This window comes from Oncorhynchus mykiss, chromosome 3 (assembly GCF_013265735.2).
Source record: "Oncorhynchus mykiss isolate Arlee chromosome 3, USDA_OmykA_1.1, whole genome shotgun sequence".
In the NCBI taxonomy this organism is placed as follows: Eukaryota; Metazoa; Chordata; class Actinopteri; order Salmoniformes; family Salmonidae; genus Oncorhynchus; species Oncorhynchus mykiss.
Window position 1 is genome coordinate 69,558,100 of NC_048567.1, and position 13,573 is coordinate 69,571,672.

Sequence of the window (13,573 nt, forward strand, 5' to 3'; positions counted from 1 at the left end):
CTGTTCAGGGAAGTCAGGAACCAATACACACTGTCAATCAGGAAAGCAAAGGCTAGCTTTTTCAAACAGAAATTTGCATCCTGTAGCTCTAACTCTAAAAAGTTTTGGGACACTGTAAAGTCCATGGAGAACAAGAGCACCTCCTCCCAGCTGCCCACTGCACTGAGGCTAGGCAACACGGTCACCACCGACAAATCCATGATAATCGAAAATTTCAACAAGCATTTATCTACGGCTTGCCATGCTTTCCTCCTGGCTACCCCAACCCCGGCCATCAGCTCTGCACCCCTCGCAGCTACTTGCCTGAGCATCCCCAGCTTCTCCTTCACCCAAATCCAGATCGGAGATGTTCTGAAAGAGCTGCAAAACCTGGACCCATACAAATCAGCTGGGCTAGACCATCTGGACCCTCTCTTTCTAAAAATGATCTGCCTCTATTGTTGCAACCCCTATTACCAGTCTGTTCAACCTCTCTTTGTATCGTCCGAGATTCCTAAAGATTGGAAAGCTGCCCAGGTCATCCCCCTCTTCAAAGGGGGTGACACTCTAGACCCAAACTGTTACAGACCTATATCCATCCTGCCTTGCCTTTCTAAAGTCTTTGAAAGCCAAGTTAATAAACAGATCACTGACCATTTCGAATCCCACCATACCTTCTCCGCTGTGCAATCCGGTTTCCGAGCTGGTCACGGGTGCACCTCAGCCACGCTCAAGGTAGTAAACGATATCCTAGTCACCATCGATAAAAGACAGTACTGTGCAGCCGTCTTCATCGACCTGGCCAAGGCTTTCAACTCTGTCAATCATCGAATTCTTATTGGCAGACTCAATAGCCTCAATTGCCAGACTCAATCTGGCCCTTGTTTGGATACTGTGTTAACTAACCTCCAAACGAGTATCAATGCCATACAACACTCCTTCCATGGCCTCCAACTGCTCTTAAACGCTAGCAAAACCAAATGCATGCTTTTCAACCTTTCGCTGCCACCACCCGCCTGCCCGACTAGCATCACTACCCTGGATGTTTCTGACCTAGAATACGTGGACAACTACAAATACCTAGGTGTCTGGCTAGACTGTAAACTCTCCTTCCAGACTCATATCAAACATCTCCAATCCAAAATCAAATCTAGAATCGGCTTTCTATTTCGCAACAAAGCCTCCTTCACTCACACTGCCAAACTTACCCTAGTAAAACTGACTATCCTACCAATCCTCAACTTCGGCGATGTCATCTAAAAAATAGCTTCCAATACTCTACTCAGCAAATTGGATGCAGTCTATCACAGTGCCATCCGTTTTGTTACCAAAGTGCCTTATATCACCCACCATTGCGACCTGTATGCTCTAGTCGGCTGGCCCTCGCTACATATTTGTCACCAAATTTGTCACTATGCTAGGTAAAGCTCCGTCTTATCTCATCTCACTGGTCACGATAGCACGCGCTCCAGCAGGTATATCTCACTGGTCATCCCCAAAGCCAACATTTCCTTTGGCCGCCTTTCCTTCCAGTTCTCTACTGCCAGTGACTACAACGAATTGCAAAAATTGCTGAAGGATAAGGCAAGAAAGAGAGAAAGAGAGCAAGGGATGGAAAAACAGAATGTGGGGAGAATGGACAGAGGGATCTGACAAGGAGAGGAGTGATCGATAGTGACTGTGTGACAGCAAAACCAGACAGAGAGAGAAATAAGTAGAAAAGATATTTGGATTGAGATGAGGAGGGGTTGAGAGTTGAAGAAGGCCAATCAGCAGGTCAGGTCATAAACCACTGATCCATAATGAACATCTTCCATCCATGATGTCATCACCATCACTTTATTTTTTCTTATTTTTTTCTTTTGACTTGGATCCTGATTGACGACTGGTCATGTCCCCATTTAACCCGGATCTCTCATGAGTGTCTTACTTGAGGCGCAGGGAGATGAGAGGATAGAGAGAAAGAGATAATAGAAAAAGACAAAGGAGTAATCATCAGGGTGAAGGGAAGTAGATATATCTCTGTCATTCTGAATTTTTTATATCCATAACCAGCCTCCATAACCAGCCTCCATAACCAGCCTCCATAACCAATCTCCATAACCAGCCTCCATAACCAGCTTCCATAACCAGCCTCCATAACCAACCTCCATAACCAGCCTCCATAACCAGCCTCCATAACCAACCTCCATAACCAGCCTCCATAACCAGCCTCCATAACCAGCCTCCATAACCAGCCTCCATAACCAACCTCCATAACCAGCCTCCATAACCAACCTCCATAACCAACCTCCATAACCAGCCTCCATAACCAGCCTCCATAACCAGCCTCCATAACCAGCTTCCATAACCAGCCTCCATAACCAGCCTCCATAACCAGCCTCCATAACCAGCCTCCATAACCAGCCTCCATAACCAACCTCCATAACCAACCTCCATAACCAGCCTCCATAACCAGCCTCCATAACCAGCCTCCATAACCAACCTCCATAACCAACCTCCATAACCAGCCTCCATAACCAGCCTCCATAACCAGCCTCCAGAGGAGGCTGAGAGAGCAAAGCTCAAAAGACTGAAGGTCTCAAATACACACACATGCATGCACACACACACACATGTATATGCACACACACACACATGTATATGCACACACAGCCTTAAAAAATCAATGGCGCTTCAAAAGGAAAGGAGAGAGGATGTTTGAAGAGCAGATATCCTCAATGTATTTTTCAGATTCTGTGTTTATGCAGGTGCACTGGATTGTGAGACTGAATGTGTGTCAATGTTTTCTCTCCCTTTGTCTTTCCTTCTTTCTCTCTCTCTTTCTTCCCTTCTCCCTTCATCTCTCCATCTTTGGCCCTTCATCTGACATCTGTAAAGTATGATTGAGGGCAGACACCTTTCCACCTGTAAGTAATTGTAGAGTCATGAGTCTGTGTGCGATATGCATGTGTGCTTGTGTTGGGCCGTGTGTCAGGGTTTAAATGAGCAATTTAGGTGGGTATGTATTAAGCCACAGTGGGTCTATAAACATATTGAATGCACACAGGACATTCCTAGACCCTACACTCTTTCTACTGTAGACTTAAGCTGCTCTCAAACTCCTCTCTGTTGGAACCAGCCCAAAGCTCAGAGCAGGTTGGACTGCTCACTCTAGAACTTTTCTCTCGTGTTTAGAATGCAGTCCAGATGGTTCTTTCTATCTCTATATACCACACACACACACACACACACACACACACACACACACACACACACACATATATATACACACACACACACACGCACGCACAAACACACACACACACAGCTTTCTCCTCCCTCTGCTGGAGGAGTACCATGACCCGGCTACAGTATGTAAAGAGGTCGACCCAGGACTGATATCATATCCATTCTCTCTCTATTTGTGGAGAAGCTGTGTGACAAGGAGCTGGGCCTCTGATAAAACAGCTGACAGAACTAGGTCAGAAGATCAGGAGGAGAATTGAGAGAGAAGGAGAAGATGAGTTACATACCCACTAGACAAAAACTGGTTGAATCAACATTGTTTCCACGTCATTTCAAACCCCAAAAAGCAATGTGATGACGTTGAATCAACGTGGAAAACTCATTGGATTTACAAAAAGTCATCAACCTAAGGGCATTTCATCATTTTTTCACCAAACTTTTAACCTAAATCCAATGACATGGTGATATTTGTTGTTAATTTCACGTTGAATTTACATTAGTAAATGTAAATAAAAATTAGACGTTGAGCTGACTTCTGTGCCGTGTCTGATAGGAATACAGAGATGTATAATTAACAAATAGATTGGAGAGAGAGAGAAAGAAAGAAAGAAAGAAAGAAAGAAAGAAAGAAAGAAAGAAAGAAAGAAAGAAAGAAAGAAAGAAAGAAAGAAAGAAAGAAAGAAAGAAAGAAAGAAAGAAAGGAGTTGAATGTGAAAGATTACATTTAGCAGAGGGTGGACAACAGAGTAGGAGTGAGGTGAAGGGGTTAATTTGCTTCAGATATTGTGGTGTTTGTTCAGGTCCCCTGTGATTTACTATTGTTTTGGTTAAGATGTCCTCCCCTGATTCTTAAACACACACACACACACAATTACACACACCCTGTACCCATATCTCCCCTTCCCCTCCTTTATCAGATTCACATGAAGAATGACATTTATCAGCTCTGTGTTTTAGCCATGCAGAAACATACAGCCCAGTGCATTCCATAGCACTGCACTAGACAGTTGTCTCTTATATATGCACAACACAACACATACACACAACACACACACACGTGCAAACACACAACACTAGACATGTACTGTAGGTCTTTGGGGACTTACAGAGCCTTCAGAAATAATTCATACCCCTTTACTTTGTCTACATTTTGTTGTATTACAGCCTGAATTTAAAGTTAAGCCTAAATAAATTCAGGAGTAAAAATCTGCTTAAGATGTCACATACTAAGTTGCGTGGGCTCACTCTGTTTGCAGTAATAGTGTTTAACATGATTTTTGAATGACCGCCTCATGTTGTCTGTACCCCACATGTACAATAGTCTGTAAGGTCCCTCAGTCGAGCAGTGAATTTCAAACACATATTCAACCACAAAGACCAGGAAGGTTTTCCAATGCCTCACAAAGAAGGGCACCTATTGGTGACATTGAATTTCCCTTTGAGCATGGTGTAGTTATTAATTACACTTTGTATAGCGTATCAATACACCCAATCACTATAAAGATACAGGCGTCCTTCCTAGCTTTCCTAGTTGCCGGAGAGGAAGGAAACCACTCAGGGATTTCCCTGTGATTCCAATAGTGATTTTAAAACAGTTAAAGAGTTCACAAAGGTGATTCTAACATGTATTGACTCAGAGGTGTGAATATTTATGTAATTCAGATATTTCTGTAAAAAACTATGTTTTCACTTTGTCATTATGGGGTATTGTGTGTGTAGATGGGTGACAAAAATAATCTATTTAATCCATTTTGAATTCAGGGTGTAACACAACAAAATTGTGCACAAGCAAGATGGCGCCATCAGAGAGGGTCTTCTCGCTTCTAGTTCTGAGGAAACTATGCAGTATTTAGTTTTTTATGTATTATTTCTTACATTGTTAGCCCAGAAAATCTTAAATGTTATTACATACAGCCGGGAAGAACTATCGAATATCAGAGCGACGTCAAACTTACCAACATTACGACCAGGAATACGACTTTCGCGAAGCGGATGCTTTGTTCGAACCACCCAAGGCATTCGAACTGTTTTTCACCACAGGAGAGGTAGACGGAGCTGCCTTCTGGTCAGAATTCGGAGTCGCGCACACCACCCACCGCTTCCGAGTATTTTACTCGCTAATCTCTAGATATCAAGGTAGAGGAAATTAGGGCTAGGGTTGCTTTCCAGAGAGACATCCGGGATTGTAACATACTCTGTTTCACGGAAACATGGCTCTCTGGGAACATGCTGTCGGAGTCGGTACAGCCGCCGGGATTCTTTGTGAGTCGCACCGACAAGAATAAACATCTCTCAGGGAAGAAGAAGGGTGCGGGTGTATGATTCATGATTAAACTGGAAACCATATATCCGGAGGCTGCATTTATTGTAGCTGGGGTTTTAACAGCACCCAATGTCACAGAAAGGCCAAATACACAGGTTACCAGTACCGAGTTGACGTGCAGGGGTACGAGGTACTTGAGGTACAGTATGTATATATAGGGAGGGATAAAGTGACTAGGCAACAGAAAATATAATAAACAGTGGCAGCAGCGTATGTGATGAGTCAAAAGAGTTGGTGTAAAAAGGGTCCATGCAGAGTCTGGGTAGCTATTTGGTTAACTATTTAGCAGTCTTATGGTTTGGGGGTAGAAGCTGTTTAGGGTCCTGTTGGTTCCAGAAGTGACATTGGATGCCAAGCAGTTGCCATACCAAGCGGTGATGCAGCTAGTCAAGATGCTCTTGATGGTGCAGCTGTATAACTTTTTGAAGATCTGAGGGCCCATGTCAAATCTTTTTAGCCTCCTGAGGGGGAAGAGACATTGTCGTGCCTTCTTCATGACTGTGTTGGTTTGTATGGACCATGATAATTCTTTAGTGATGTTGACACCAAGGAACTTATGGCTCTCGACCCGCTCCATTACTGCTCCGTCGATGTTGATGGGGGCATGCTCGGCCCTCTGTTTCCTGTAGTCCAAAATCAACTCCTTTGTCTTGCTGACGTTAGGGGAGAGGTTGTTGTCCTGGCACCACACTGCTAGGTCTCTGACCTCTTCCATGTAGGCTGTATCATCATCACAGTGATCAGGCCAACCACCGTCATGTCGTCAGCAAACTTAATGATGATGTTGGAATCGTGCACGGCCACGCAGTCGTAGGTGAACTGAGAGTATAGGAGGAGACTAATTACGCACCCGTATTGAGGTATTACAGACTGGGTCAGGGATAGGTTGAAAATATCAGTAAAGACATGTTCCAGTTGGTCAGCGCATACTCTGAGTACGCATCCTGGTAATTAATCTGGCCCCGCGGCCTTGTGAATGTTCATCTGTTTAAAGGTCTTACTCACATTAGCTATGGGGAACAAGATAGCACAGACGTCCAGAACAGTTGGTGCACTCATGCATGGTTCAGTGTTGCTTGCCTAGCATTTAGTTAGTCTGGTAGGGTCGCGTCACTGGGTAGTTAGCGGCTGGGTTTCCCTTTTCTTTGTAATCCGTTATAGTTTACAATCCGTTATAGTAGGATTCCATCTTTGTCCTGTATTGACACATTGTATGTTTGATGGCTTCTTGGAGGTCGTAGCGGGATTCCTTATAATCGTCTGGATTAGTGTCCCACTCCTTGAAAGTGGCAGCTCTAGTCTTTAGCTCAGTGCAAATGTTTTCTGTAATCAATGGCTTCCGTATGTACGGTCACTGTGGGGTCGTCGATGCACTTATTAATGAAGCTGGTGACTGAGGTGGTAAACTCCTCAATGTTATCAGATTAATCCCTGAACATATTCCAGTCTGTGCTAGCGAAATATTCCTTTAGCTTAGCATCCGGATCATCAGACCACTTCCCTATTGAGCGCGTCACTGGTACTTCCTGTTTGAGTTTTTGCTTGTAAGCAGGAATCAGGAGGATAGAGTTATGGTCAGATATGCCAAAGGGAGGGCGAGAGAGAGCCTTGTATGCCTTTCTGTGTGTTGAGTAGAGGTGATATAAAATGTTGTCTCCCTCCCTTTGGCACAGATGACATGGTGGTATAAATGAGGTAAAACGCATTTTAGTTTCCCTGCATTAAAACCACCAGCCATGAGAAGCACTGCCTCTGGATGTGCATTTCCTTGTTTACTTATGGCCTTATACAGCTCGCTGAGTGTGGTCTTAGTGCCAGCATTGGTTGGGGGGGGGGGGGGGTAAATAGATAGCAACGAAAAATATAGATGAAAACGCTCTTGGTAAATAGTATGGTCTACAGCTTATCATGAGGTATTCTGAGTAGCAAAAACTTGAGACTTCCTTAACATTAGAGATCGCACACCAGCTGTTGTTAACAAAGAGACACACCCCTCCCCCGCATTTTACCCGAGGCTGCTGACCGGTCTACAGTTCTTCAGGTCCTGCTAATAGGATAGTCTCAAATGGAGCTCATCCAGTTTGTTCTCTAGTGACAACAGAAGGGAGTGTAGAGGTGGTTTATTTGCACTCCCCATCCTGGCGATTAAGGCCTGGTCCAGAGTAAGAACAACTTCTAGAACTGCCAACTCGTTGAAGTAGAATTTTTCATCCAAATCGAGATTAGTGATCGCAGTTCTACGTCCAGAAGCTGTTTTCAGTCATAGGAAATAATTATGTAAGATCAGCGTGAAAAAACACACAAAACACATAGGATTGGTCAGGAGCCTGTATAACTCACATTGGTAAGAAAAGCCATTGCCGAAATGCATACACCTGCATCGATGGCACAAACATACACACACGAACCTCCCCCTCTCAAGCACAAACTTGGTGGTCAGATACACTCTATCACTCTGTATAATAGGCTTCAGGGGGTTTGACTGCCTTGTTGTCTGACTTTGTGTTTTATTTCCTCTTATTACTATGGTTCCCCCACCTCCAGCCATAATCAAATTTGTGCAAAGAAGTTGAGAGAAATAAGCTTTTTGTTCATATGTAAAATTTCTAGGATCTTTTGTTTCGGCTTATGAAACATGGGACCAACACTTTACATGTTGCGTTTATATTTTTGTTTAGTACACTGTATTTCAACCATCCTCATCACTACAGATATGGCACTTCTCACATTCTCTTTTCCTTCCCTATCCAACCCTGAGCTCTTTCTCTTTCTACACACAGTATCTTAATCACAACGGTTTATTTAGTTGGTAGATTAGACTTTGTGAAGTTTCAAACAGCCAATAACCAAAACACGCTGGACTGAATAACGCTCTGATTGGCCTTTTAACTCTGACATGACATGGGATCGCATTTTGAACATTTCATTGTTGTTCTGATTTAAACAGGCATCAGACAGGACACCCAGCTTTCTCTCCTCCTGCCCCAAGCCACTCTCTTATCTGACTGCATGCTCTGTGTATTTGATGGAGAGATTAAATGAAGTGTGTGTGTGTGTGTGTGTGTGTGTGTGTGTGTGTGTGTGTGTGTGTGTGTGTGTGTGTCTGTAAGTCAGAACATATACTCATATGCAGGATTTGACATGTTCCCAGGCAGAGTTACCAGAAATAAAGGACCGTGTACCATCATTCAGATAAGAGGTAGCTCATAGGAGTCAAACACAGTTGATTTTTATTTTACACTAAAGTTTAGTCTCCCATAATCACTGGATGGCAGAAGAGAGTAGTGGTTGACTATGCGTAACTTTACAAAGCTCAAGAAGAAAGACATGTCTCTCTCTTATTGCCATAGGTTGATACCACAAAGTCGTAACCAAGGTTTTGGGTGTTTCCAGTTCTCTCTGAAGTTATGCTTGGCAGTTTAAATTAGACTGCTGGCATAGGCAAGGATATGTAGCAGAGGAGGCTGGTGGGAGGAGCTAATTGTAATGGCTGGAATGGAATCAATGGAACGAAGTCAAACATATTGTTTCCATGTGTTTCATGTGTTTGGTACTATTCCATTGAATCCATTCCAACCATTACACTGAGCCGTCCTCATATAGTTCCTTCCACCAGCCTCCTGTGATATGTAGTCTATGCATCTATATACAGTGCATTCGGAAAGTATTCAGACCCCTTCACTTTTTCCACATTTTGTTACGTTACAGCCTTATTCTAAAATGGATTCAATACATTTTTCCCCCACATTAATCTACACACAATACCCCATAATGACAAAGCGAAAATAGTTTTTTAGAAATACCTGGTTTACATAAGTATTCAGATCCTTTGCTATGAGACTTGAGCTCAGGTGCATCCTGTTTCTATTGATCATCCTTGAGATGTTTCTACAACTTGATTGAAATCCACCTTTGGTAAATTCAACTGATTTGACATGATTTGGAAAGGAACACACCTGTCTATATAAGATCCCACTGTTGACAGTGTATGTCAGAGCAAAAACCAAGCCATGAGGTCAAAGGAATTGTCCATAAGGAGAACACAGTGGATTGTCCCCAAGAACACAGTGGCCTCTGTCAGTCTTAAATGGAAGAAGTTTTGAGGCTGTAATCGCTGCCGAAGGTGTTTCAACAATGTAATGAGAAAAAGGGTCTGAATATTTATGTAAATGTGATTTTTCATTTTTTATTCTTTATAAATTTGCAAAAATGTATAAAAAGCTGTTTTTGCTTTGTCATTACGGGGTATTGTGATGTCATTACGGGGTATTGTGATGTCATTACGGGGTATTGTGATGTCATTACGGGGTATTGTGATGTCATTACGGGGTATTGTGATGTCATTACGGGGTATTGTGATGTCATTACGGGGTATTGTGATGTCATTACGGGGTATTGTGATGTCATTACGGGGTATTGTGTGTAGATTGATGATGAAAAAACAACAACAATTTAATACATTTTAGAGTAAGGCTGTAATGTAACAAAATGTGGAAAAAGTCAAAGGGTCTGAAAACTTTCTGAATGCAGTGTATGTCACAGAGCTGGAATCCGTGTCTTATATTCTGACCTGATTTATTAAATAACCAGAATTTGGAAACGGTTTATTGATGAAGTGTTAAGCTACCCGACTTCCTTGAATTCCTTTCAACTCCTAAATGTTTGTTCCTTTCACCATGCTCGGGAAGGGGTGTGTCCACCAGAGCTGTGGTCGGGAGCGCCAGTTATCATGGTCCTATTCCCCTGCTCTGATGTTACATGCATTAACCAGTGTGTTATGTCATCAACTGTGCCGTTGGGCACCAGATTGCTATAACATATGTTGTGGTTAGCTGATACGTAGAATACCTATCCAGGTGGTGTAAGATCTGGCATGCGTCAGCAACGTCTGGGCAGAGGAACACGGGGGTAATGTGTGTGCGGGGTAATGCAATTGCTAAATCCCAAGGGAGAGAAATGTGTACCCTGGTTTATTTGTGCTTAATGTAAGGTTCTACATAATAATAATTGTGATGTATACATTTATGTTAATTGAGAAATTGTTACTTGAATATAATGACTGTGATTTCATGCCTTTGTGGAAAGCATTGGTTTATAATTGGTGCTAATGGTATGTTCCAGGTGGGAGGTAGGCCAATGCCAGCCAGGGCTAGAAAATACATTTCTGTCTAGGCCAACAGTGTTCTTTCAGGGATTATTTAGGTCTTCTTCAGAGCTGTGTTTTAGTAATCGATTACTTTCAGTTAATCCGAGTTTATGTTTCTAGTCAAATGTCTACGTCCTGTTGCAAATAGATTTACATAGTGTACATTATTTTGGCGCCTTATTCCCACTTTGCTGAAAAAGCTCTCACCCTTAGTCCATGGGCCAGAGGGACAAATTTCACATATTTGTCAACTTTGTGGTGGCAAAGTCTAATGATGATTTTCATTTAGTCTGACCTGGTTTCCACTAGATAGCACAGCCACAAGTAAAATGTGCTATATCGTAAACGTTGTTTGTCTTAATGTAAGGTTAGGGTTAGGCATAAGGTTAGCAGTGTGGTTAAGGTTAGGTTTAAAATGACGTTTTAAGAAGAGAACTTGTAAGAATAAGCATGGTTTATGACTTTGTGGCTGTGGTAACTAGTGACGACCAGACTACCTACTTCCTCACTGTTCCCCCAGTCTAAACAGTGTTTCTCCACCTATACTTTTAGTAATGCCAGAAAACCACCACTGAGTGGAGTCTCACTCCCACTGCAACATGTTTAGTTGCTGTAGATGTTCATATCATTTGACAGCCAACTCATTATGTAGGAGGAGTTGCATTGTTGTGATGCTTTAACCTCTATTCAATACTAAACCCCCAGTTACCTGCCTGTAAGGCGAGTGAATGGCGTTTCTATGTTATTTTTATAGCATCAACAGGTGAGTTTAAACACTTTTCATCACATATACATTTGAATGTTAATGTCTCCATCCCCCAATTATTGTATTGTCTGTCCTCTGTCTGATGATGAACATATCTCTCTTCCTCAGGGCCAGCCTGGTCTTCTTGGTTCTCAGGGCCCCCAGGGGCCTCCAGGACGTCTAGGGGACCCAGGAGTCCAGGGAGTCCAGGGAGAGAAGGGCGACAGGGGCAGAGGAGGCTTCATCGGCCCCAAGGGTTCTGTGGTGAGGAACACTGACTGGGGAATTCTTCTCTAGAGATCTCAGACACCGGCCTAGTAGTGTGTCCAGTCATCAAGTTTTGGTATGGACTTATATACAGTGAGTGTTTTTCCTTTCTCCGCAGGGGATGACTGGTGTTCCTGGGTTTTCCGGGTCGGACGGTATTCCTGTAAGTGGGATTAAAATGATTTTCTCCAAAAACAGATAAATAACAGACACACATGCCAAAAAAAACATCTGCTGTTGTTTTGTTTATACTTTAAGAACTGTACTGATGTTGTTAAGGATACTCATGAACTGCTCCATGTCATCATCCAGGGCCACCCAGGACAGGCTGGGCCTCGTGGGAAACCTGGAGCAGACGGGTGCAACGGAACACACGGAGACTCAGGGTCGGCAGGGCAACCAGGCTACGATGGCCAGCCCGGGTATAATGTACGTATGAGCCCAGTTGATGTCACCAGAGATGTTTGTTGAGAAAGAATCAGGGTTTCCACCTTGTAGACTGAGACATTGAATAACTTCCTTTCTTTATATTTTCTCTTTTAATTGTCTACCCATTCCCCTCTCACTCTCTCTCTGTCTCTCTCCGTCTCGCTCTCTCTCTCCGTCTCTCTCTCTCTCTCTCCGTCTCTCTCTCTGTCTCTCTCCGTCTCTCTCTCTCTCCTTCTCTCTCCATCTCTCTCTCACTTTCTCTCTCTCTCTCCGTCGCTCTCTCTCTCTCTGTCTCTCTCCGGCTCGCTCGCTCTCTCTCTCCTTCTCTCCGTCTCTCTCTCCATCTCTCTCTCTCTCTCTGTGTCTCTCTTTCTCTGTCTCTCTCTCTCTGTCTCTCTCTCCGTCTCGCTCTCTCTCCGTCTCTCTCTCTCTCCCTCTCGCTCTCTCTTGCTCTCTCTCTCCGTCTCTCTCTCTCTCTCCTTCTCTCTCCATCTCAATTCAATTCAATTCAATTCAAGGGCTTTATTGGCATGGGAAACATGTGTTAACATTGCCAAAGCAAGTGAGGTAGATAATATATAAAGTGAATATATAAAGTTAAATAAACAATAAAAAATTAACAGTAAACATTACACATACAGAAGTTTCAAAACAATACAGACATTATAAATGTCATATTATATATATATATACATCTCTCTCTCTCTCTCTCTCTCTCTCTCTCTCTCTCCATCTCTCTCTCTCCGTTTCTCTCCACAGGGTCAGATGGGCAGGAAGGGACAGAAGGGAGACACTCTGGAGCTGAGTGTGTTCATGGAGCGCTTCAGGGTGAGAGGAGAGGGCTGGAGGACTGTGGAATAGATCTGATAAAGTATTACATACAGTAGTATCACCTCCAAAGGCTGTCAGAGCACTGTATGACCTCTGTGTCCATAGTAAAGGCTGTTTTAAATGGTACATCATGTCAGTTGGGCCAGTAACCGAAAGGTCGCTGGATAAAATACTCGAGCCGATAAGGTGAAAAATCTGTTGATGTGCCCTTGAGCAAGGCACTTAACCCTAATTTGCTCCAGGGGCGCTGTACTACTGTGGCTGACCCTGTAAAACAACACATTTCACTGCACCTATCCAGTGTCCACTGCTTTTCGCATGGCACCGACTGGTAAGACGCTTCAAGAGGGTGGTCAGGTGTACGCGCTAGCAAGGCAGAGGTCCCGGGAGGAAATGGTACTCGCTAAGCAAGCAGTGTGACATCCTTTACCCTAGTGCCGTAACCCTGATCTACAGTTGCGCTCAGCTCAACGCTGGAGTCGCTGTTGAGTAAGTTTGAGGGGTGATTGTAGCACATGGGAATGTGTGCAACTTCCTCCTCAGCCTGAAGTGTCACCACTTGCTCCAGAGAATAGCTAGCTTTTCATGTGGCGCCGACCGGTGAGATTCTTCAGGATGGCGGTCA

General features: G+C 43.5%; 1 protein-coding gene across 2 annotated transcripts in view; it reads left to right on the forward strand.

Moving 5' to 3' along the window:
* LOC110520475 (collagen alpha-2(IV) chain) overlaps positions 1–13,573 on the forward strand; it is a 126,023-nt gene that overhangs the window by 88,324 nt on the left and 24,126 nt on the right. For both annotated transcript variants that reach the window (XM_036975025.1, XM_036975026.1), the window contains exons 5-8: positions 11,551–11,685; positions 11,807–11,851; positions 12,001–12,117; positions 12,877–12,945. In XM_036975025.1, the coding sequence (XP_036830920.1) occupies positions 11,551–11,685; positions 11,807–11,851; positions 12,001–12,117; positions 12,877–12,945 (366 nt within the window). The remainder of the gene's footprint in view (positions 1–11,550; positions 11,686–11,806; positions 11,852–12,000; positions 12,118–12,876; positions 12,946–13,573) is intronic.